The sequence below is a fragment of the Amia ocellicauda genome, chromosome 20 (genome assembly GCF_036373705.1).
Source record: "Amia ocellicauda isolate fAmiCal2 chromosome 20, fAmiCal2.hap1, whole genome shotgun sequence".
NCBI classification, from domain to species: domain Eukaryota; kingdom Metazoa; phylum Chordata; class Actinopteri; order Amiiformes; family Amiidae; genus Amia; species Amia ocellicauda.
The window spans coordinates 13,974,446-13,997,689 of NC_089869.1; the positions used below are offsets into that span (position 1 = coordinate 13,974,446).

A 23,244-nucleotide genomic window follows, 5' to 3' on the forward strand; every position below is an offset into this window, starting at 1 on the left:
AAATGTTTGTATTAGATTAAAAACAATACATTATACTTGAGATATGTTTTCAATCCTGCAAAAATAATGTTATATTACTTGCAATTTATACATTGAAATAGAAACACCAACATGGTATGTTGAGCATGACAGGATATATTTGTTTACCTCTTGGAACTGGCATGTATGCTTTGCATTTTTATGACTGTGATTGTACTGTACTTTTGTAATGTTTATACATTGTACCTTGTATTGATTATACTACTGCACTTTTGTAATACCAAAACATGAAATCTGTATTGATTTATATTACTGTACTTTTGAAATGCTCATGTAAACTGTGAGTCGCCTATAAATAGCCTAAATACACAAATTAATAATAATAATAATATGAATTAAATTAAGCAAAATTAAAATTAAATTAAAGCTACTCAGTCTTTGCGTATCGCATCGTTCCATTTTTTCTATTAGACCCAAACCTATTTTTAAAATTGTTTTTATGTATTTATTAGTATGGGGGGGTCATGCAGATCGCTATGACAAACTGTGTTTTTAATAAACCCGCTGCAGTCGGTTAGAGCCAGTTAAAAGCTCCCTGTATCCCCCTCACATGACGAGCCTATCACTTACTTTCCATTGCGCCTGACCGAGAGGCACAGATCTCCTGTAACGGATCCGTGGAGGAGAGGAGAGAGGGGCAGTGCCATGTGCGTGGGTCTGCGACTCCAGTTGCAGTGAAGTTATGAATAAAGCGTCACCGGGGGGCGGGCTGGCGGTTCTGGAACGGGGCGGTCAGAGAGGGCAGGGTCACCCCTTACAGGGACGTTGACGTCACAACAGGGACTGCCTCACGCACTTTCCAAGACACTTTTCCAAATGGGAGCGCACGTATACTACTGCTCCGGACTGCCAGATTAGCCTGGGTGGTTGTACGCATGTGGAGGTGGAGAGAAGACAGGTCCCGACGCCCAGACTCAATTGAAATCCCGATAAATTCACTATAATTCACCACCACTACTGCTGCTGCTGCTGCTGCTGCTGCTACTGATGCAAGCCTATTAGTATCATATTGTTTTGTCATTGTTGCAGTAGGCATTTCCTGATTTGTCCATTTGTGTTGCTGTGTTTAGGCGATGGCCGGCCCAGTCCCACCCTCCTCTCACGCAGTCGCTCTGCTGAATGAGCTGAACTCTCAGAGGATGGAAGGCCGCTTCTGTGACTGTGTGATCAGACTACAGCCCCACCCAGAAAAACTCTACACGGCCCATAAAAATGTGCTGGCTGCTTCAAGCCCTTTCTTGGCATCTCTATGTATTCAAGGGGTGGTGTTGGAGTTGGGGTTCTCTAGTCTCACCCCTGAAGTAATGGAGCTGCTCTTGGAGTTTATCTACACTGGCACCTTGCCTCCGCCCGAGCAGGAGGATTCGGTACGCTCTGCTGCGATCTATCTCGGGGTGGGAGGACTCCAGCAGGCTCTCAGACACAGAGATGCTGCTTTGTCTTGGTCACCTGGACAAGGAGAAAGAGCTCCAGCTAAGGACCAGGGAGCAGGTCAGGAGTGATGACATTACAAAAACACACAGTCTGCTTATGTGTGTGCATGTCTGCTTGCTCCTATGTTCATATGTCTGTCAGTCCTGTCCTTTGTCACTAGAGCTGTCCATCCTTCCCTGTGTCCGTCGCCATTTGTGTCTGTCCATTCCATCATTGCAACAGCATTTATCTATGCCCATGCTTGCCACATTCAGCACTATTTGAGACAAGGTGGTGGGGGTGGGGAGTTAGTCTCCAACACAAATTCAATCTGCCTTGAATTTGTGACATTTTTGTTTGGGATGAATCATTGCCAAACAGCATCACATTAGATGCAAGACATTTGAACTACATTTTAAAATCATATTTAAACACTCCTTATTTTCCCTGCCAGCTGACTGGGAAACAAACGGAACACATATAAAAAGACGATTGCTCGAGAACAGGCAAATTGCAAGAAATCTCCGATCCCCACCTCTCGATAAGGAATCTGAATCGGCCAAACAACTGATGTCCAGCTGTGAGGTAGTTCCTGTAATTTGGCACACGAATAACACTGAAAATCGAGGTATCCTCTCTCGCATCCCTGAGACAGAGATTCTTGCTCAAAGCAGGGCTTGTGGTTCAGTGCTGGAGGAGGTCTTTGGGGGCAGTGAAGTCAAGGAGGCAGATCACAGTGATCAACCATCAACAGTATGTCATTCTGGAAACCCAAACTATGGATTACAATATGGTTTATACGGGGCAGATTGTTCTGGAGGAGGAATTTTGGAGCAAGCAATTCATCCTTCAGTTTTGACTGGCACTGGAAATTGTGCCCCCCCTTGTTCTCCCATTGAAGAAACTGCTGCACTGTATGAAAGCACAAGAGACTTTCAAGATGAAAAATCATTTAGTGTCATAATGAACACACCTACCATGTCAGATGCCATCAGTGATCGTGATAACCCACTGGATAACCCAGTGGACAATGATGTTTTTGCTGAATCCACTGTAAGTTGTGCTGGGAGAAATGTAAACCAGAATGAATCGACTCCCGTTCACGAAAGCATTCACCATCGTTTTCACACGGATGAAAACATGAGTGATACTGAAAGTGACACAGATTCCACGAATCACGTGGCGGGAGCTGATGACTGTAGTACTAGTATTGTAAGTGGCAATCCAGTGACTTCAAAGGATGAGAGTTGCAGCTTTCTGAATGGATCAATTTTTAAAAGTAATACAATAAATAAAAGTCACTATCACGTTGACTGTTCATCTGCAAACCCAAATTATACTCTGAACGGTAAAGCCAACCAAGCAAAGGAGAATACTACCAATTCTGTTTGTGACTCATGGTCTGTTTTGACTAAATCACCTGAAAAGATGGCACCTGTAGTTAAGATCAAAGAAAGCAGTAATAAGAAGGAACATAGGGATGACTGCCAGGGTGAAAAGTTCAAGTTTTTGATCAAATCATTTCCCGAAAGCAACACAATGACAAACACTGGTGAATATCCCACTGACACAGACAATCAAGCAGCCAGAGTCCAGGGCAGTGACAGCAGAAATGCACATGAAAATGACAGGGACTCTGAAAAAGAAAAGGAGGATGTTTTTAGCCAACAACAGAAAGTCCAGACCTACCGCGGTCAAGTGACCTATATTTGTCTTCTGAAGGAAACAAGCGATGAAACAAGTGATTCTGAAAATGAAAGAAGTACCATTCTGGCAAAAGCTGCTGTTGAAGGGGCCACACGACCAAACCTTAATGCCGTCCTATTTCAGAGGGTTCAGGCAAAGGAAACCACTGTGAATTATAGAGCCCTCTCTCTGCCCCGTGTAGCTCAGCCTTACCAGTGCTCTGTGTGTGAGAGAAATTTCAGCCAGCGAGGCTCTCTGAACAGACACATGCGTTCCCACCTGGGTGTCCGGCCCTACCCCTGTCCTCAGTGCCCTATGACTTTCTCAAGACAGTACCGTGTCATAGAGCACATGCGTGTTCATCAAAGGGGGAATGAAGGCTGAGAGAGGGCAGGTCCTGGCTAACTCAATAAGCAAACTTGACATTTTAATAATCTTAGTTGCTAAAATGCTACTGAAATGAACAATATCTGTGGAAGCGGGTACAAAAACAATGACTTTGACACCTAACCTTGAATCTTGTTTTTATATCATAGATACAATTTTGCGAGTCAAAAGTTTTTTTTAATCATTATTACTTGGGTGGGGTCTGCTTTCTACAGAGGATTATTTGTGTGGATGTGTTGTGAATTTAAATTATTGCTCTTTAATGAGTTTATATAAACTAAAATGCCAGATTGTTCTGCAGAGATTCTAGATGTGATTATTTGTGATGGTCACAAATAAGGTGCTGTTTTCTATATGGTTCTGTAATACAAAATGCAATGTTACCAAATAACAAGACTATAAAAAACAAAACATTTAACAATACCACAATTAGATGTTTATTTCAAATTTATTTTACAACATGGTACTGTGACTAAATGTTGATATTTATTTATATTCATTGTTGTTCATATAATCTTTTGTAACAGCAAGAAATAAAAAATAAAAAGTGTTATATAAGCTTTTTGTTGTCAATATATGTTGTATATAGCAAATCCTCAACTTGAATTTGAATGTCTCATTCCTATTTTTTCCAGCCGTAATTTAAAGACATCAACGTATAATTATAATATTATTGCAAGTTCCACCTTTTTAGTCAACAATGTTTTAGTATGTGAAGTTTGGATTTTTTGTAGCCAGTGTCCAATGAGAAAGTGAATTATATGTTGAATTTTAGTTTCCCCTATTCAGATAACAAACGCTCAGATCTTTTTTTTTTTCACTGTGGTGTGTTTACTTTCAGTCAATGAGTTTTCCATAATAAAACACATAAATGGAAACATCCCAAAGGCTCACCAAATAGTCAGCTTGCTGTTCATTTGTTAAATATAAAAAGTAATCTGAAAGAAAAATAGTATCTACTTGTGAGTAACAATAAGGAAGGGACTGTGCAAGGTTCTTGTTTATAAAAAGAAAATGATAAAATGAAAAGTAATTCCAGGAGCATAATATTTTCAGATATTATGTATACATGTATTTATTTAAATATATTTGCTTTTGTGTGAATGCTACACATTTTAATAGGTGATAATATTGTGACACAAGTGACATATCTGAAAAATACTGAAGCATTACCAATCCTGTGGGCCAGCCTGTTGGTGCAGCAGGTCCATATCCCTTCACTTCTGGACTGCCTGGGGGTCCCAAACAAAGGCAAAGAAATATTGGGTTGAACCCCAGGCTGGGACCTTGCGAAGGTCAAGAAAATCAAATGATATATACACAGGAGGTTTGCTGTTTGACTAGGTTATCCTAATGGATGGCAACTGTGTAACAAGCTAGACTAGGCTGGTTGTGAACATCCTGAAGATCCATAATCTTCAGACATAATTCTGTAAATTAGCTGTGATACAAACATCCACTGAAACGGTTCAGCAGGTAAACAATCCAGTATCTCAAACCCCTCACACTACTCCCAAGAAAACCTCTGTGCTGGAACCGAAGGAATAACAATGTAATATCCTCTCCGGTTCAAGAGTTGGTGTAGGTGTCAGCTCTCCCGTGAGACGCACACAGTGGGTGACCTGGCCTCCTGGGATCTGCACTACGCTTGCTTCTCCATCCCAGAATCCTTTCTCTGCTCCATCCTCTCCAAGACATCTTTAGTGTCCCACTGCCACTGTTGCACCAGCTGTGTGGGAGTCTTCCCCTCCTGGAACACAGACCAAGGATTCCCCCTCAGACTTCCCAAAACACTTATTTATCTTTCTGAACATCTACCATACAAAGTGTACTGGTCCTAACATATTTGTATGTGTCTCTACTACAATACATTATACTGATATTCATATCATAATTGTACAGTTTAATTTTCAGTGCTGTAAGCTGGACCTATTGGGTGTGGAGGAAATAAAGCTGAGTTTAGCAGCTGGTCACTTACAAACAGTTACATTCTCAACACTTAAAACATGACATTATTTATGGTTTGATTTTGCAGACAATGTAATCTATTTTAAATGTGAAACTGTGCTTTGGGAGTAATCTCTGAATAGCAGTACTTCATGCAGGTTTAGCTGAAGGAGCTGATGTGATTCTCAGCTCAGACTCACAGCGTTCTTGGCTTTCATGTCCGCTCCATGAAGTATAAGCAGCCTGACGATCTTGTAGCGGTTGAGGCGGATTGCATCATGCAGAGCAGTGTCTCCTTCCTGGGTTCACACAGCACAGAACACAGAGAGAGGGATAAGGGAGATTAAGATTAGATAACAGCATAGATAAGGAAAATATGAAGTGGAGGTTGAAATGTATCCTTGGCTGACAAACCACACAAAAACATTTGGCTCCTCATTGAAGTCTGGAAGGTTACCTAGCCTGAATGACTGGGCAGTGTAGCTCTAAAGGTAAATCCCAAAGAACTGGAAGTCATTGTGATCTTTAAATATGACTCAACACGAGCGTTAGAATCATTGGGAATAATATAATGATGTTGCTGGTCCTTCATTACTGGACCTGGGGTAATAGAGTTATCAGAGCAGAGAGAGATACAGAATGAAGGTTCATGAACAGCTTAGAGATGTCAAAACACAATAGTTTACGCTGGCTTGGAAGCAGCATATATATAGGGAAGAGTTTTAACACAAAGGTGCTGCCTACCCTGTCCTTGGAGTTGATTTTGATCCCACAGGAAATGAGATGCTCTGCAATATCGAAGCGACCGGTCCTGGCAGCCACATGCAGAGGGGTACTCAGAAGCTGCAGAATGAAATAAGAGACAGATTATTTCTGGGCACACTTGTAAAGAAAAAACTAAAAAAAACCTACTTAACTCCTGTCACACAACCCTGGCAGTCTGTTTGTCCCTCACCTTGTCCTTGACGTTGAGGTCAGCCCCTCTGTTTTGAAGGATCCTGAGAACTTCTAGCTTCCCACCCCGACAGGCCCAATGCAAACAACTGCAGTCCAACTGAGAGAAGACAGACAGTCAGCTTTGACTTTTGACTTTTTGTCTGATTACAGAGGACAAACTAGAAGACAAAGGTGCGTCTCACCCGGTCTCTGAAGTTGACATCTGCTCCTTTGTCCAGGAGCTTCTGGACAATCTTAATGTGGCCTTCCAGAGATGCTCTGTGCAACGCTGTCCTTTTGAACTGGAAGTTAATTACACAAGAGCTTCATATTTCTTAATGAGAATATTTTCATCAGGCAATTTTTTATTTAGAAAGTGTACAATGCTTACATTTTGACAGTGCACTTCAGGAAACCCAATATTTTGTTCTTGTAGGGTTGGGACACCCTTGCAATAAGCTGACTGACTAGAGTTGGTTTCTTGTTTAATAACAGGGGTAACTTGGAGACATATGTCTATCATTATGAGCAGCTGTGACAACTAAGCCAGATATCTTACCTCATCACAGGAATCAGGGTTTCCTCCATCCTCCAGAAACCTGTCAATCACTTTGGTCTTGCCTTCTACTGCAGCCTGTATGAAATCAGATGCCTCCACAGGACCAGTCTACACACCATAGAGACAAGAGTCAAGACCAGTGCACCCTAAGTAAACAAAGTAATTAAGGAACGCACAAGATGGCCATGCACCAGTGTGCATATTAATTATTGGGATGTGCATGACTCCCATCATTAACAATACTTGATTATGCTTCTCCATGTGTTTCTAATGCTAAATGTCTCTTTAAACTGGTGTTTTGACAATGGGTTTTGATTAAAAATGCAGAGAGAGCTAACAGTCCATCTTTTTTGTAATAGTGTGCTTTGGTCTTTTATGCTCCACACAGAAAATTAGATTATTCTCCATAGATCTATCCACCTTATTTTGTAGAACTTTATACTCACATTTTCCTGCACCTCCGGTTCTGGCCCAGGAGGGGGCGCCACCTTCTTCTTCCTATTCTTTCTCTTCTTGTGAAGCTCAATGAGGTTCTCAATGCCACCAAGATCTATGATCTCTCTGCGCAGATCTGAAGAGGTCTTTCTCACGCGCTCCTCAGCCTGAAGAAGGATCTGCCCGATTAAACTACTGAATATTAATTCACTAGTTCAGTAAACAACCCTTTATTGGGAAATCCCTTCAATGAACCCCTTAATGTAGCACAATCCAAAGTAATGCCAGGCAAACAATAGGCACTTTAAACAATTAAATAGGTTTTAAAGAACAGCGAAATGGGATTTTAAAAATACTGTTCAGGGTCATGGAACAAAATAGTCTATTAGTTTAGAATATAAATCCAAATTTGTGTGATCAAAATGGTCTTGACATTCACATAATTCAATTTGTAGCCAGACATTTTATGTTCCATCTTTCAGAATGCTGAAAAATCATAAAAAATCTCAATGCATTGTTTGAAAATCCACAGAGAAACATTCACCATTAACCCAGGCCCACACAATGCTTTCTATCTTATCTTTTTTGGGGTGACCTGCTGTGAATTCTGACGATTGTGTAATAAAAGGTCACCTGCTTCCTGACAGAGTGATGTGCAGAGAGCTTTACTGCCGACAACCACCTCAATTAACACGTGGCCACCTGTTTACTTCCCAGGATCTATGGTTAACTAACGGGTTTCGCACTGCAGTCATTTCTGTCCCCTTCCCTTCTAATGAAACGAAGCGTTTCTCGGCACAGCATTCCGGCGCTTGTAAAACACGAGAAGGAAGGGTGTTGAGTTAATGTGATGCCCTGTGATAATCTGTAGCTGCCCTCAAATCCAGGAGTCAAAAGATAGAAGGCTTTTAGCACGGCAAGGTTGGCGGCAGCGAAAACAACACGAAATGACACGTCTGTGCAACTCTGATCCATGTAGTGCTAAGCCAAACCGGAGGTACCACAGCAATGACTAAACTATCCAAAGAGACTTTAACTTTGCTTCTCCACTGCACAGCCACTGAAGGAGCCAAGACAAATGTCACTTCACAATTATTAAAATATTATTCCTCAATAAAGCCATGCATACTTCATTTAAAAAAAAAAAAAACTGATTTTGTTGTTGAAGTCTATCTGTTTTGAAATTTGACCATGCAAGAAAAAACTTGTGAAGATCATTCATAGTGTGTAATGCTTTACTTGGATTTTTTTTATGCATCTGCTTTTTGGCTCCCTGTAATTGTCTTCCTCCACCTGTGTGTGCAGTTTCTCAAGCTCCTGCTTCTGTGACTGGATCTGAAAAAGGAGAGTTAAAAAATCCATTCATTTTCCACAGAAAATGGTACAATCTTTGTAAATGATCTGTTTTGGGACACATGGCGAGACAGTCAGGGTCCGAACCTGAAGGGAGTCATAACCGGTGTGTGCTAGAAATACCAAACCTTGCGTGTATCGGATAGAATAGGAAGGTCACGATAATCAGATGTTTCAAAGGTCAAAGCTGACATGATGAATTACAGCCTGGAGAATTTGTTGTTGTTGTTTCCTTTTTATTGAGGCTGGAGAAAAATGACCACAGCTTAGGAATGCTAAACATCCTCAAATGTACCGTCTTGGACCTGTCAGCTGTCACAAGTTATTATTAAGTGAAACAAGTTTAAATATCTGCTAGAAAATCTCTGTGATAAATGAATTTGCCCTTTTTCTGCCCTCACCTGTATGTTGCAGAATTTGCCACACCTAGACAAGCACAATTATTAGGAGTCTGTATACTGGGTCATTTTAAGTATCATTATATTCAATATAATAATGACTGGCAGATTACTTTGAAATAAAGAATGGCTATTAGGTAAGGTTGAATCAGGTATTGTAAAACACATTTTCTTGACTATACGTGATAATGGTTTTATATTAGTGATAATGTTATTCCTCTTAATGTTTTACATTTACTTAATTTACTTAACATCTATATATTTGTAATTTCAGAGATCGTGGAGAAAATCAATGCTTACTTTATGTAAAAATGGAACAGTGCAGAATATTAGAATGAACATGGAATTTCCTATTCTAAAATTGCACCAACATGCGCAGACACATCTTCTTGGAAGCAGGATAAACAAGTGTCATAATTTACAATATTTTGGGACATTTTAGGTGTCCTCAGCACTTCACAGAATAATATTGATTTGTCACATGCTGTCGACAGAAGTAAACACTTACAGTCCATCAAAATTGAAAGATTACTTTGTATTGGCCTTCTGATGGATGTCAAAAACATTACAATCACTGCCAGGGATTTGAATTTGAAAGAACGCATGCCAGTTCTACTCACTATTCTTATTTTTGGAAGAATAAACTACCAACTTACATCGCATTCATCTGTCAGCTGGTCCTCACTCATCTTTGACTCCTTGCAAAACACTGGCTTCGATATTGTATGTAGATTGTTAAATATACGATTTAGCCATCCAAATGACAATGAAACTAACATCCAAGACTTGTCGTGTATGTGTGCCGTGTTTTGTGCGCTGTGGTTCAGCTGTTTCGGCGCAGTGTGACAATGGCTCCGAGGCGGCAGCGCTGTTTTATGCGCCCGGCCCGCACGGCTGGCATGGTGACCCTCCGGGGGACAGGTGTGGGCAGCAGCCTGTGTCATGAGCTCACTCAGCTGCCACGGCCGGCCAGCAGTAACCCTTCACCCGCTGCTTTACGACACCCCTGCGCAGAGCCGGCGGATATTTTTAAACGTTGCTTTGACATGTAATAAATTCACAATCATTTATGAATTGAAAACAAATTGGATTCTTGTCAATATCCAATTATAGCACAGACATTTTAAAATATACAAATAGTAATGGGAGTATTAAGGCAGATTAATTATTTCCAGTATTTATTATGATGATGATGATGATGCACATTACAACAAGGTCTGCAGTAAACTGAACTTGCAGTGTCACACACACTAAGCTAGCTGCCATTATATTACTGCTTCACTATCACACACTGTCAGGGATGCTTACTACCTCTAACCTACAAACTATTACTGCTTCGACCACGCCACTAACCATCACTGATATAGCCATAAACATTACAATATTTCATTTATGCCATAGGTCACATGCAGACCAGGTGTCTTCAGATACTTCAAATTCTAGTTATGATAATATTATATGACCATATATGATGATTATTTAAATTACCCACTCTGTCTACCAACACTGTAATGACCATGATCAATGACAGTCATTTGTTTTCCTTTGCAAAGGTCAAAGTCCTGTTTCAGCTTCACACAATAAATCATTAACTACCAGGCTGCCATGGTTCAAAAAGGCATTCAAAATTATCAGGACAGCTCTCACAACGGCCATTCGGAGTAAAACAATAGTAAGTATGTGAGGATGAAGACTTTATATATTTGTTTGAGATTTGTTTTCCTCAGAGTGGGTAGGAAGAAGTCAGCTTCTTTGGGAGGAGTCGGTGGAGTACAAAACTGCATGTCCTGTTAGAGATGGACGACCCGGAGAGAGTGTGTGGAAAACTCAGAACTGCAGAGCCCAAAGAATTCTTCCTGAGCAGGTGAGTGAATTGAGTGAAAGTATTTTTGAGATTTCAAACCAATGTACAGGGTTGATTACAACTCCATCATGACTAATAATACAATAACCACTATTACTATTAGTTATTAGTAATGTAATACAAATATTTCATGATTAAGTCACTTAATTTTTACAATAACCAGCAGAAAATGAATTATGGGTAGATATTGATATTGATGGGTCTCTAAAACATAAACCTGTGGATTATAGCATGAACATTATATATGTATTTATTTGTTGATTGATTGATTGATGTCTGTGAGGATCAGCCATTATAGGGTTAACAACAAGTGATTTGTGTGCATGTGTTAGGGAGAAGAACCTCTCTCTGAGTCTGCTGCTCTTGCTTGGTTGTTATGCTGCGATTCTCTATCCGGCCTATTTCCCGAAGCAACAAAACATCTGGAGAGATGACCAGCTGGAGGCGAGACGAGAAAAGGTACAAAGCAAGAGCAGGCATTACAAAAACACAATAAAACACACAGCTGGAGTTTAGTCCACTGTTTTTCACTGTGCACTGGTGCATTTAACTGAAAAAGCCTACCCAGCAAAAGAGTAACTTTAAAGACTAATTCATTAATGGCAGACAATATTTTGAATTGTGGAGACTAGCTCACTATATTATACTCAAGAGGGCACTTGAGACCAGAAGAATATTAACAGTGGGATTATTAGAATCTAAGACAGTTTTACACTGCAAAGACAATCTAAGAGACAACTATATTCATGCTCTCTTGTGTTAGCCTCAATTCATTTTAAACCTCTGATATAAATTCCTAATTTTGTTAATCTTTAGGCATATTTGCAGGTTTTTCACTTCCCCTCTTCCCTTAACATTTGCTCCTTTATCATACAATGGCAATATTACTAAACTGGAAAACATATCAGTGACCTAATCAGATGACTGAAATGTATCTTAAAATATTTACTACGTCAAAGAAAACTATATTGAACCCTTTTCTAATATGAATTGAAAAGGGAACAGATGATGCTTATAAAGTGTGCCGTCTGGATCAGGGAAGAAACTTGTGTCACAACACATTCTGATTCATGTGTTTTGCTCCTGGGTCAGTAGTTACTGAATCACTCCGCCAGTCTGCTGTCTCGGACCTGCCGCCCGGGCTGGAGCGCAGCGAGGCTGAGAGTGGTGCACCCAGAGCAGCTGCCCACGGGGGTCCCGGTCTTTCTACAGCACTGGCAGGGTGAGTGGCGGCTGCGCCCTCCTCTGGGCCTGCTGGGCAGTGAAGAGAAGGTAGCTGAAACCCTGAGGAGCCTGCCCCAGAGAGGCCTGCCCCCCGAGCTAAGGGCTGGGGGCTGCACGCGCTGTGTGGTGGTGGGGAGCGGGGGGGTCCTGCGAGGGAGCCACATCGGGACTCGTATTGATCAGCACGACGTTATCATCAGGTCAGTATAGCCCTTCCCCAGGGATCATCTTTCAAAACAAATGCATGCGAATGAAGGAGAAAAAACAATGTTGATTATTGAAATATTGATTATGGTGCTGCTGCTTTTATATTACTGTTAAAATGCTTAAAACTTTGTTAGGAATAAAAATGTTACATGTATTTCCATGGTACAGGATATGACATTACTTTATCACAGCTGCAGCTGCTACACTTATAGAGTGCATTAACTTGACTGACTATAGGAATCATTCCCTTTGTTCTTTTCGGCCTGTTGAAGCAGCCTGCAATATGTTTGGAATGACTGTTCTAGTTGTGCTTCACTGCTGGCAGGATGAACAATGCCCCAGTGTCTGGTTTCGAGAGGGATGCTGGCTCCAGAACCACCATCCGTCTGACTTACCCTGAGGGGGCCCCACACTCCCCTGGCGAGTACCGCAACACCTCGCTGGTGGCCTTGGTTGTATTCAAGAGCTACGACCTGGACTGGCTGGCTGGGGTGGTGGCCAAGGAGCCACTGGTGAGTCCAACTGCATACGTCTCAAATCTTTCCCAGGAAGGAGCAAATCTTGGCAAAACGGTGGCAGCACACTTGTATACCATGTCATGATAGAAACATGAAATCAGTCTAAGTATATTTTAAGTAAGAGAATAACTTAAACTAAAACCTGAAAAGTGCATTGAATATTTAGAATTACATTTCAAAGTGTTTCACAGAATCAACCATTTTATCCCTTTTTAAAAGATGAGAGATCATTTTCCACAGGGTGTGCTGGACTCACTTTCAGTGTCTATGTAGGGCTGGTGGACCAAGCTGTGGTTTTGGAAGGAAGTGGTGGAGTCCATCCCACTGCAGCCCACGAGCTTCAGGATCTTGAACCCCGAGATAGTACACGAGACAGGCCAGGCACTGCAGGGCTACTCCAACCAGCCAATCGGAATGAGCATCCCCAAGGTCAGCCGGTTCCATCCATCTTGTCAACTTTTCCTAGACCTATGACTTTCTATAACCCGTCTTTGCTCTTGGTAGGTACCCACTCTTGGCACGTGTGCGGTTGTCATGGCACTACGGCTATGTGACGAGGTGAACCTGGCAGGGTTTGGATATGACCTTCAGCACCCCGATGCCCCTCTGCACTACTATGAATCTATACACATGGGCACCATGAAGCTACAGATTGTGCACGATGTGAGCTCGGAGAACGTGTTCCTGAGGGAGCTGGTGAGAGCCAACATAGTGCATGACCTCACAGGAGGGCTGAGCTGAGCCCTCCGTCCTGTCAGACTTATTGCTGCCCTCAATTCCTGTCTGCTAGGAATTGGGGGAAAAAAAAAAGACATGTTACACAATTCTGGTATGCATACCTACAAACAAGTTTAGATGGATTCAATAGATCAAGATATACACAGAGTTCCTTACAACCCCTAAACCATAGCTTTGCTCTGATCCCACTATCTTGGAGTGATACATTTGCAAACCACAATTCCTAGAGCTGTGGCGTCTAATTGCTGCTACGTGTGGATTAGCTCTTGCTCTATTCTGAAGGAATATCACAAGGCCACGGTGCATGGGGTTTAGTGGTTAAAACATAAATAGAAGCTCCACAACCACAGACATGGAATGCACAGTGCCTGACCGTACGTCCCATCCATAACTTCGTCTCCGTGAAATTTATAGGTGAACTACAGGCTTTGCAGTCAGAAACCTCGAGCCGCCACTCCAGATTTAAACCAAAAATAAATATTATTATATATCATCTAATAATGACAGAAAGCCGTTGCCATTATCCGGTTGGTTTATGTAGAAGTAAAGCAATCATTCAAGTAAAGAAAACAATCTTACCACACTAACCAATCAGAAAGCAGTGTGTCAAGATTACAGGAATCTGGAAGGAAGCTGCACCAGCTGCTTGATGACCTTGAAATTCCCTTTGTCCCCGTCATGTATATAAAGGGGAAGGGAGAAGCAGTAACTCAAGGATTCCAAGGTATTAAATTAAGCCTAGTACATATTTTTTGTACATAAAGGGTTGTTAATCTTGATAATGAAATGGCACTGTGACTAGGAAACAATTGTCTCATTAAAACACGGTGAAGTCAAAGTGAGACAGCAGACTAAGGGAAATGTCCAAGTGCTCCGCTATCCCCAGCTGGACCGTGTTTCCAGTGACCTTGTACAGAGTCTGAACTTGGAACCAGAGTCTTCAAAATCATTCCAATTTAATCTCGGAAATGTATTATCTTTGTAATGTTTTTTTCTATTGTAGTTCTTTTAAATGTAAAGTTAGCACCAAAATTAGCAATATTTTAGAATGCTCTACATAAAAGAACATTGAGTTGTCCATGGCTAGTGCTAATTTGCCCATAAGGTTATTGGTACGTTAAAATAAGGGCTGTACTGAAAAGAGTTACTTTACAATGAGACTGTGAGGAATTCAATAGCTGGTCTGAAAATAGTCATCTGACTGCACTGCAATCAAGGGCAGTATTTAGATAACTGATATTGAAACAGTGACGCTCAGATACCTATCAATTTAATAAACTCGAACCATGTATCAATCACCAGCTAGAGTGTAGTACAGGACTATACAATTTTGACCATATTCTGAACCTTGCTTATAACTAAGACATTCAAAACTTAAACAGCAAAAGAAAAAGCTTTTGAAAATGTACAGCATTAACTAATTGTATACTGTCTGTTTTTTTGTATTGTTTATTATATTAAATAATTCAAATTTGCAGTCAGTGTGCCAAAGTCTCATTTTTAAGTTGCTGAAGCTTCTACTTACTGTATATTATACACAATTGTATATTTTGGCAAATGTTATTTTCCCCTAAGAGTGTATAGGATACTCATAATCAGATTAAAGATGTAAATAAGGGATTATGGAATTATGGATTATGGAAATCTGGTCTGTTAAGAAAAGTAGGCACTGAATTTAAATAATGTAACTGATCAATAACTCTATGGCAGCTGATCATGTGTTTAGCACAGTCGCACTCCTGTATTGACCCTTCTACCGAGTCCCAATTCATTAACAAAATCATTAAAACACTTAAAAATATGATTTTAATATCGCAATAATGAAAGAATAATTACAATAAAAAATATAAAACAGTTCACATTATTCAAAAATGGCAACTTCTGAAATGATAAAGTACAGCATTGTAATCCTGCAGTATAGTTATACATGGAATAACCTAATAATATATACTTCAAAATTTTCATCTGCTATAGCTACTTCATATAAAATATATATCTTTGAGTGGAAAAGTACAGTGATTTTAGTGAACAGCAAGTAGAGGGTCTCTCAGTGTACATTGTAAGAGAAGGCAGTTCTGAATTTGACAAGTAAAATCATCGGTAATAAGACATTTTCAAGAGTCGGTGCAAAAGGAGCCGTTGAACTAAAGAGAGTAAAGAATGTCCTTCATGAAAAATCAGCACACTGTAGTATCGGCTTTTAAAATTAATAAAGATGTCAGCAAAAGAAAATGATAGTTAACCTCCAAGTTAAAACCATCAATAATAAAAGAGGACGAATAGTGAATATTAAAAAAATGTTGTTTGCAGTGGATATGAGGCATCTGATGTATGGGTATGAACTCCAGTGTCAGACTAGGGAAATCTTATGATATTTGAGCACTTCTGCATGTTCAACACATTAGGCAGCACTAACTCTGCCCATTCACAGCCTTAGAGGTGTAGCAAAAATCAATATTAAAGCGTACCTGCAGGCCACTGAATTCCCATAAGGCACAAACAGTGAGACAACACTGTGGAAAGGGAGAAAGCGATGCAGGTACACTAAGCGGTGCAGTGAGCGGTGGATATGCCGTCAGGGGTTACAGCAGGCAGAGCTGACATCAACAGAGAGGCAGGGACCCGTATGGTAAGCGAGGCGTGCTGCTGCCCCCGGCGTCTAAAGCAGGGGGATGCGGGAGGGCTCCCACAGTTTCCTGGCCAGCTGGCAGCAGTGCTGTAGGATATACTCAGTAGGGATAACTCCTAGGTGGATGGTCAGTAACTCATAGCACTTCACAACCTCCGCATGGTGATTCTTGCTGTAGTACCTCAAGAGCTTCCTGTAGGGGGAGCCCACACAAATACAATCAGCTCTTTGGGGCAAAACAGACCATTTGCTTTTGTTTTAAATGCTAGATTTTAGATTTAGTCCATGTCATGTGTGTTTTGTGTTTTTTCTGCTCAGCACAACACAAATAGTGCACATAGGAGTTTCTCTACCTGTAATAGTCCCCAGCCAGCATGCCAATAGGAGCAGAGTCGTCAGGGAGGGTTGGCAGCTCTATCACTTCCAGCTTGTACCCCTGGGGAAAGGAGGAGCCAGAGACTTTATGAGAGGATATTATAGCATGAGATGACGTTTACTCAATGTGGACTAATGCATCGTTAAGGTCAAAAATAAAGATGAAAGGTATAGTACCGTCTCATTCTCAAACCATAGAAAGTAACAGAAGTAGTAGTCTCCGTCACGCAGGGTCACGGTGGTGTAGCCTTTCTGAAGGTAGCGCCTTGCTGTTCCCACCAGACTCCACACCTGCGCAGGGGAACGCAGACAGACAGTGAATCCCTGAATCTGTTTTCCTGCACGGACAGCCGGGCAAGAAGAGAAGACAGACCCTCTGAACACAGTCCTCCACAGCTGGCCTCACCTTGCTCTTGACAAAGTGTGGGAGAGGCCCCTTCCCCAGCTCCGAGGTCGAGCGGTCCGTTACATTGAGGGACGGGGCGATCATCTGGCCTGCGGTTCGATCCACGTAGATGAAGTGAACGAGCCCAGGGAAGTCCTCCAGGTATGTGATAAGAGAGTTAAGGAATGCTTCAAAGGGATACAGACATTGGTGGCACATTGCTTAGTATGTAAAAACAAAAACAAACAAAGCTAAATAATGTAAGAGTTTACAGGAATTTGTTAAATGCAAAGTCAAGCTCACAGGTGGCAAATTATTGACAAAATAGTTTGTGATGATGAGGGTAAAATTTATTTCATACTCATCGATTCTTAAATTGTACATTGTATAAAGATGAATTCGGTATTACTGCACTTTTGTAATGCTTGTGTAAACTGTAATTCTCAGTGGATAAGGGCATCTGACAATAAATAAATAATAACAATATTATAAATATTAAAGCATTGAGAAGTGAGTTACTGTTCCTCCTCCTGCCAAATCGCAGTGAACAGGCGACTCCACACAGACTGCTGCCCTGAAAGGATATGACACCATGGTGATGTTCCTCCTGCTTTTCACCAGCAGGAAGTCCTTCCAATCCATTAGCTTGTCTCTGTAACACAATTAGAAAAGGATGTTTAAACTAAATCGTAATCATTTTGAGTGAAGGGGTTATTTCTGCTCAGCGCAGGAAATAAAAAAATAACATTATCCAAAAGCAAAATCCAAAACCCCCAGCACCAAAATATTGATTTAGTTGTTTTGGTCTGTCACAGTGGCAGCACTTCATCAGTGGTTGAAAATGCAGTTTGTGTGTTAGAAAAATAGTATTAAAGGAAGACAGAAAGTAACGAGTACATACTGCACCATGGCCAGGGCCCTCTCCTGCAGACTGGGGGCCAGGCGCTGGGGGCTCCCTGCACTCTCTATCAGGAAGTACTGCCTGAAGATGGCACACAGCTGGGTCTTCATGGCACGGCACGACGGCAGGAGACTGGGTGGACAAAGGACACTGGACTTCACACACTGAGGAGCCCCGAATCAATACAGTTCAGAAAATGAAAAAAAATGTACATTTCCCTAAATGCTTTACTTTTAGGAAATTAAATGCAACAAGTTTAAGCGCACGAAACAGCTGGCATGATACTCACTCCCTACTGTTCCCCGTGCTGCCTCTTGCAAATGCTTTGTTCTTAAAGGCTGCCCAGGTGTCCTGTAGCTGGGCAAACTGTAGAAACACAGAGGAGTTCATAAAAGTTTGAAACGCAAGATTTAAAATCAAGTCCCTTTTGTTTCAAACCCACTTCTCTCCCCCCAACAGCACAGCCTCCTGACCTGGACATCGCTGTTGCTCAGAGCCCGGATGAACTTGTCCATCTTGCTGCGGAGGTCAGGGAGAGGGGATGGAGAGCGGGGGGGTGCACTTCCCTCCTGCACATCACTTAGTTTTTTCTCCAGCACCGTGAAGGCATCCAGGTACGTGTATAGAGACACAGCCACCTGGGTATGGGGGATCTGTGCAAGAAATCGAAATCAAACATATCCTATAAGCTTACAACCACACAGCTTTTATGATGTTGCGCTGGGCACTGCTGCCACCATGTGGTACTGAATCAAACTGATCATTCTCAGCAATGCTCTCCTTGCCTCATTGAGGGTTATATGTATTTCAGACATACGTGAATTGCTATACAGATATGTTTATAGAACTAGAAGGCATGTCTGCTAACCTTTGTCAGTAGCACCAGAGTGATACCAGGCCAGAGCTGTAGACAGTACATGGAGTGAGGCATCATGGGACAGTGGCCCTCCTTGACAATGGCATCTAGGAAGACCCTGAGGGGCGTTGCAGGGTCAGGGGGTGGGGCTTCTAGGGTCTTCAGGCTGTCCTCTGCCATCTGAAATAAATGTGAACAGTGAGGACACGCCCTCACACACACACCTTCCAACACGAGGTATAACACGTTTTCTTTGTGTCACTTTTTTGGTCAGCATTCCAAATTTTGAATTCCTGAAACAACACTGAAGATTGAAACATAGTATTAGTGAAAATTACCTGGATATCTGGGTCAACAAACTGGAACACGGGAGTGCTCTCCCTTTCCATCCCCACGGAGTCTGCCAGGAGAGAAATGCACAAGATGAATAGCGATGCATCCACAGGGCTCCTGCGGGACTCACAGCCCCCAGTACCGCCACAGCTCAGAGCCTCATGCAGCACTGCGGGGCCGCTCTCAAGAGGCTATACTTAGAAAGAGCTCAGATATGCCAGGATCACTTGAACTCAGATATTGGAACTGTATTCAATCCTTTCCATAAGAACAAACCTGAATCCCTGCTAGAGGGGGAGTTTTCTGGGGTGTAGAAGACATCGGGTGCTGAACTGCCATCCAACTCCTAAACAGCGACACGGCCAAATATCAGAATACAGACCATTCTTTTGATCTCAAGATTCAAAACTTTAAGTTTACACAAGACACACTGCCACGCCTACCTCTGGGGCCGAGTCCTCCTGATCACTGCTGCTGGGATACAGGTTCTGCACAATCAGGATCAAGGCCAGCAGGTCCGAAGGTCTGACTGTACTGGCATTTCGGCTGCAGAAGAAAATTCGTGAGTGAGAAACTTGTCCTCCTAATGGAGGAGTGAGTCATCTCTAATAACCCCATGAATTCTGTACCTACAGCAGGATCAAAGCCATTTTTCTCAGACAGGGATGAGTGTACCTGGAGTAGAAGGCCAGCAGCTTGCTGTGCACCAGTATGAAGGCGTGCAGCACCTCCTCCCCTCCCCGCTCCACGCTGCTGTTGATCTGCTGGACCAGCCGGCGCTCCAGGAACTCAATGCACTGCTCACACAGTGCCGGCTGGATCAACCTCTCTACGGCCTGTAGGAGTGACACAGAGAGGGCAAGAGGGATCCGGAGTGTGAGAGACGGAGAGATGAACATAGCGGAAGAAAGAGAGAGAGTGAGAAACCAGCCAGAAAGACAAGGTGATGAAGGCATGACAAATGAGAAGACTGTGAATGTATGTTATCACACAGTAGATTCATTAACTCTTTCTTGATGATATGGATATTCAGCTGGAACGCTATAGGAAGCTAAAAACTCAACAACAACAACAAAATGCTCTGGATTACCTCGACCAGAAAGCTCTGGTCCTGATCTCTCAGACGGCTATAAGTGCTAAGTAGGCTTTGCAACATCTTCCAGAGGCGGTGTCGCTGCTCCGTGTCCTGGGGGCGAAGTCTGGACAAGAAAAACAGAGAATGCTTTGGCATTTATATTGAAGTAAAGGACAGAACACAAAGAGCTCAGAACCCTCACACCGTCACGCAAGATTTCCAAAAGATCTGCTCTTGCAGGTGGCAACTCATTATCAAGCTCTTCCAATTTCTTGTCACAATTTATAGTTTCAAATATTTACACAGGAGTAATTTGTGTGTGTGTTTAAATAAGAAATAGTTCATACTCTTTCCTCAAGAGGGTGCCATTGAGAGTCACCATCCCAAAGTGCACCTCTATCAGCTTCTTCAACACGTAGATCTTCCTCCTCAAGTCATCCTCACTCTCCTCCCCATCTCCATTCACGGCAATGTATATGCACTCCCCAAACTGCAACACACACAAAGCATCCCATAAATAAATAGATATTGCAAGATAATATTCAATATTTACCATCCTCAGTACAGGACCGATCTGAGGCCACCTGTCAATAGTCTTAGGCCTGAGAATTACCTGATGGAGGATGTAGGTGTGTCCATTCTCAGTGCTGAAGCAGGTGTAGGTGTCATTGATCTTCTCAATCATGGTGCTGCAGGAGATGATGAGGGGCGCGAAGAGTGTGTTGATGCTGTCTTCAAAAGCTGGGGGCTGAGAAAGAGGAAGGGAGCCATTCAGTCACGTGTACAATCTTCTACTGAGATGGCACCTACTCATCTAGTAACCAATCTACTATCAACACTTACATTATATAAAATACACCAAAATGGACACCATTGGAAGGTGTGCTTGTAAACTTGAACACTATTAGTTGCCTATTAAGTTGAAAAACACTCTTCCCTATTGTGGTCTGGGCTCTGTCTCACCCGTTCCCCTCCCTGCTGTGCGGCTCCATACTGGTCCTGGATGTTGCTCTCGAAGGCCGGGTCGGTCCAGTAGAACAGGACCTCCGCATTATCGCTGGCTACCAATAGACACTTCATCTGAAGACACACAGACACAGCAAGGGTTAAAGGAATCGGTCGTGCAGGAGTGACCATCCAAACCAACTCTGTCCCCTGTCCACCATCCTCACACATAAACCCTGACGCTGCATCTGTCCTCAGGCCAGTATTTGGACGGCTGGGTTCAATTTAGTTTGAGGTTTATACGACTAATCTGAAGGCTGTGGCAATGTGGGGGATGGAGGTAAATGTAGGCCTTATTGTGATATTTTGGGTGCAAGTCAAATCACTATTCAACAGTCATTCAGATCACCTAAATCAGGCACATATAGGATATCTGGGGAACTGTTACATGCTTGTACACAGGCAAATTGTAATATAAATACTATATCTGCTGGTATTCATCAATCTAATCTAGATTATTTGGGAATCTTCTGCATTCATACGGGCAATTCTAGCCGATGTGTATGAACTCTTAAAGGCCAAAATGGTCCAGCAGTCCCCCCTGCCTCTCGTCAGCACTTCAGAGAGGATAAACCAAGTCACTAACCTCGATCAATCCCCCGGTTTTATTTCACAATGAGCTTTCATCAGATCCGTCCAGGGTATCTGCAGATCACTTCCCTTCCCATCGCTTCTCGGAAAACACAGGGACCCAGTGACCCTTTTGACTAGACTAGAGCAGTGCAGCCCAGTGGCGCACTTTGCAGGACTGATTCAAGTGGGTTTGAACTGCGATCATAAGATGAAACCCGTGAGAGAGAGAGAGAGAAGCACAGAAACGTCACTGCATGTCAATAATACACCTCTCCCTGTGCTAACCCTCACATCCATGAAATACATTTCGTTTCAACGCGCTTCTGGGTGTCGGATTGTCGTTAGTACATCTTTCAGGTATTTTAACTGGCGTGCAGCGGACCTCACCTCAGCCCGTAGGTTGCATGCTGCACAGAGTTGTCCTTTTTTCTGGTCCCGATAGCTCTGTGGATTTGCTTGGCAGTTTCTGTACCAGTGCCCGTCCCAGTCCTGCACTTCCGAAACAAGCGGCTGCTCCTGTCATGTGACCAGCGACGTGTGCGCGTATCTGCGGCATCTGTCTTAAAGGGACAGTCCGATCCGCCGCCTGATAGCTGACAATTGTGCTTAACAATATTGCATCACATTGTCCACTTTGTAATTTGTGCATAACGAATACTATGTCTTAGTAATTGTATTGAATGTATACTTTCTTTCTTTTTTTAATACTTCTTATATATTATTTTTTAGGTCATGCATTTTTCATCCGCTGGGTGGCATAAAAGTGTGGGGTTTGGGTGCATTTCACTATCAAGAGACGGTGGATTTATATTTTATACAATGCGTTTTTGCAAACACTTTAGCAGTAGATTATATCTTGTGGAGAGCTTAAGTAATTTACAACAATTGTGCCTCATGATATCAACCAAGTTCAGTTCACATAACTGTTTGGTCTTGGTTTTTCAATTGCATTGGACATATAATACTGGTAAATTCAGGCATATCCTCAGAGAATACAATGCGAATTAATGCTGTGTGTTTAGTGATTCTTTGGTGGAGGGAATTCACGAAATCCTTACTTGAAACTTTTTGTTTAATTCTGTGCCTTTTCCCCTGTGCTTTATGCTGTCAAAGTTAATCCCTGCACAATGTAGACTGGAATCAGCCATCACAAGTAAAACTAAAAGTTCAAAACATGTAATATTGTATTGTCTGCAATTATTTTCCTTACCAGAACTTCATCTCTGCCGGTCTTAAGATAAAAGGACACTGTAGATTCAGGCTTACAAATACACATTTTGTTTTATGTCAAACAATGTTCAGCACAACTCTCAATAAATGCTTTTTTTTTTCTGAAGTCAGAATAGCTTATATTAGATGAATATATATAATTAAAAAACATACACAGTTTTCTTTCACTGCCTCAGCT

General features: G+C 42.1%; 5 protein-coding genes across 6 annotated transcripts in view; 2 read left to right on the forward strand and 3 right to left on the reverse strand.

Annotated features, from left to right (window-relative positions):
* Positions 1-631, reverse strand: part of ddx21 (DEAD (Asp-Glu-Ala-Asp) box helicase 21) — an 18,854-nt gene extending 18,223 nt beyond the window's left edge. Inside the window, exon 1 of the mRNA XM_066692922.1 lies at positions 610-631. Coding sequence (XP_066549019.1) covers positions 610-616 — 7 coding nt within the window. The 5' untranslated portion in view covers positions 617-631. The remainder of the gene's footprint in view (positions 1-609) is intronic.
* The window catches only part of LOC136715630 (hypermethylated in cancer 2 protein), a 4,465-nt gene extending 382 nt beyond the window's left edge, over positions 1-4,083 (forward strand). The window contains exons 2-3 of the mRNA XM_066692923.1: positions 1,110-1,530; positions 1,907-4,083. Coding sequence (XP_066549020.1) covers positions 1,113-1,530; positions 1,907-3,522 — 2,034 coding nt within the window. The 5' untranslated portion in view covers positions 1,110-1,112 and the 3' untranslated portion in view covers positions 3,523-4,083. The remainder of the gene's footprint in view (positions 1-1,109; positions 1,531-1,906) is intronic.
* On the reverse strand, positions 4,005-10,753 carry ankrd2 (ankyrin repeat domain 2 (stretch responsive muscle)). The gene is made up of 8 exons (XM_066692928.1): positions 8,642-10,753; positions 7,414-7,569; positions 6,968-7,075; positions 6,612-6,710; positions 6,428-6,526; positions 6,217-6,315; positions 5,673-5,771; positions 4,005-5,275 (listed from the first exon to the last, which is right to left on the reverse strand). Exons 1-8 carry the CDS (start codon positions 8,762-8,764, stop codon positions 5,168-5,170), a joined length of 891 nt encoding a protein of 296 aa, XP_066549025.1. The 5' UTR covers positions 8,765-10,753; the 3' UTR covers positions 4,005-5,167.
* A 34-nt stretch (positions 10,754-10,787) lies between these two features.
* Positions 10,788-15,181, forward strand: st3gal7 (ST3 beta-galactoside alpha-2,3-sialyltransferase 7). Its single transcript, XM_066692926.1, has 6 exons — positions 10,788-11,017; positions 11,350-11,476; positions 12,113-12,441; positions 12,774-12,960; positions 13,240-13,395; positions 13,471-15,181. The coding sequence occupies exons 1-6, from the start codon at positions 10,950-10,952 to the stop codon at positions 13,705-13,707; spliced, it is 1,104 nt and encodes a 367-aa protein (XP_066549023.1). The 5' UTR covers positions 10,788-10,949; the 3' UTR covers positions 13,708-15,181.
* Positions 15,182-15,491: 310 nt separating this feature from the next.
* hps1 (HPS1 biogenesis of lysosomal organelles complex 3 subunit 1) lies at positions 15,492-22,352 on the reverse strand. 2 transcript variants are annotated; one of them, XM_066692924.1, is made up of 19 exons: positions 22,224-22,352; positions 21,850-22,031; positions 21,222-21,338; positions 20,872-21,006; positions 20,606-20,748; positions 20,274-20,382; positions 19,859-20,019; positions 19,627-19,729; positions 19,460-19,529; positions 19,189-19,250; positions 18,863-19,030; positions 18,468-18,647; positions 18,284-18,360; positions 17,995-18,126; positions 17,677-17,745; positions 17,115-17,256; positions 16,886-16,999; positions 16,687-16,769; positions 15,492-16,526 (listed from the first exon to the last, which is right to left on the reverse strand). In XM_066692924.1, the coding sequence occupies exons 3-19, from the start codon at positions 21,336-21,338 to the stop codon at positions 16,364-16,366; spliced, it is 2,028 nt and encodes a 675-aa protein (XP_066549021.1). In that variant the 5' UTR covers positions 21,850-22,031; positions 22,224-22,352; the 3' UTR covers positions 15,492-16,363. The 2 variants fall into 2 exon arrangements, with proteins under 2 accessions (XP_066549021.1, XP_066549022.1); XM_066692925.1 differs by lacking the exon at positions 21,850-22,031.
* Positions 22,353-23,244: the final 892 nt, after the last annotated feature.

Coding starts and splice junctions, on each gene's coding strand:
- st3gal7 (XM_066692926.1), top strand. CDS start 10,950: ATGGACGACCCGGAGAGAGTGTGTGGAAAACTCAGAACTGCAGAGCCC. Junction 11,018..11,349: donor AAAGAATTCTTCCTGAGCAG/GTGAGTGAATTG, acceptor TGCATGTGTTAG/GGAGAAGAACCTCTCTCTGA. Junction 12,961..13,239: donor TGGTGGCCAAGGAGCCACTG/GTGAGTCCAACT, acceptor GTGTCTATGTAG/GGCTGGTGGACCAAGCTGTG.
- hps1 (XM_066692925.1), bottom strand. CDS start 21,338: ATGAAGTGTCTATTGGTAGCCAGCGATAATGCGGAGGTCCTGTTCTAC. Junction 18,361..18,467: donor TGAGCAACAGCGATGTCCAG/GTCAGGAGGCTG, acceptor GTGTTTCTACAG/TTTGCCCAGCTACAGGACAC. Junction 17,746..17,994: donor AGGGCCCTGGCCATGGTGCA/GTATGTACTCGT, acceptor ATTGTGTTACAG/AGACAAGCTAATGGATTGGA.
- ankrd2 (XM_066692928.1), bottom strand. CDS start 8,764: ATGGATTTTTTAACTCTCCTTTTTCAGATCCAGTCACAGAAGCAGGAG. Junction 6,711..6,967: donor ACCCTGATTCCTGTGATGAG/GTAAGATATCTG, acceptor ATTAACTTCCAG/TTCAAAAGGACAGCGTTGCA. Junction 5,772..6,216: donor AAATCAACTCCAAGGACAGG/GTAGGCAGCACC, acceptor GTGTGAACCCAG/GAAGGAGACACTGCTCTGCA.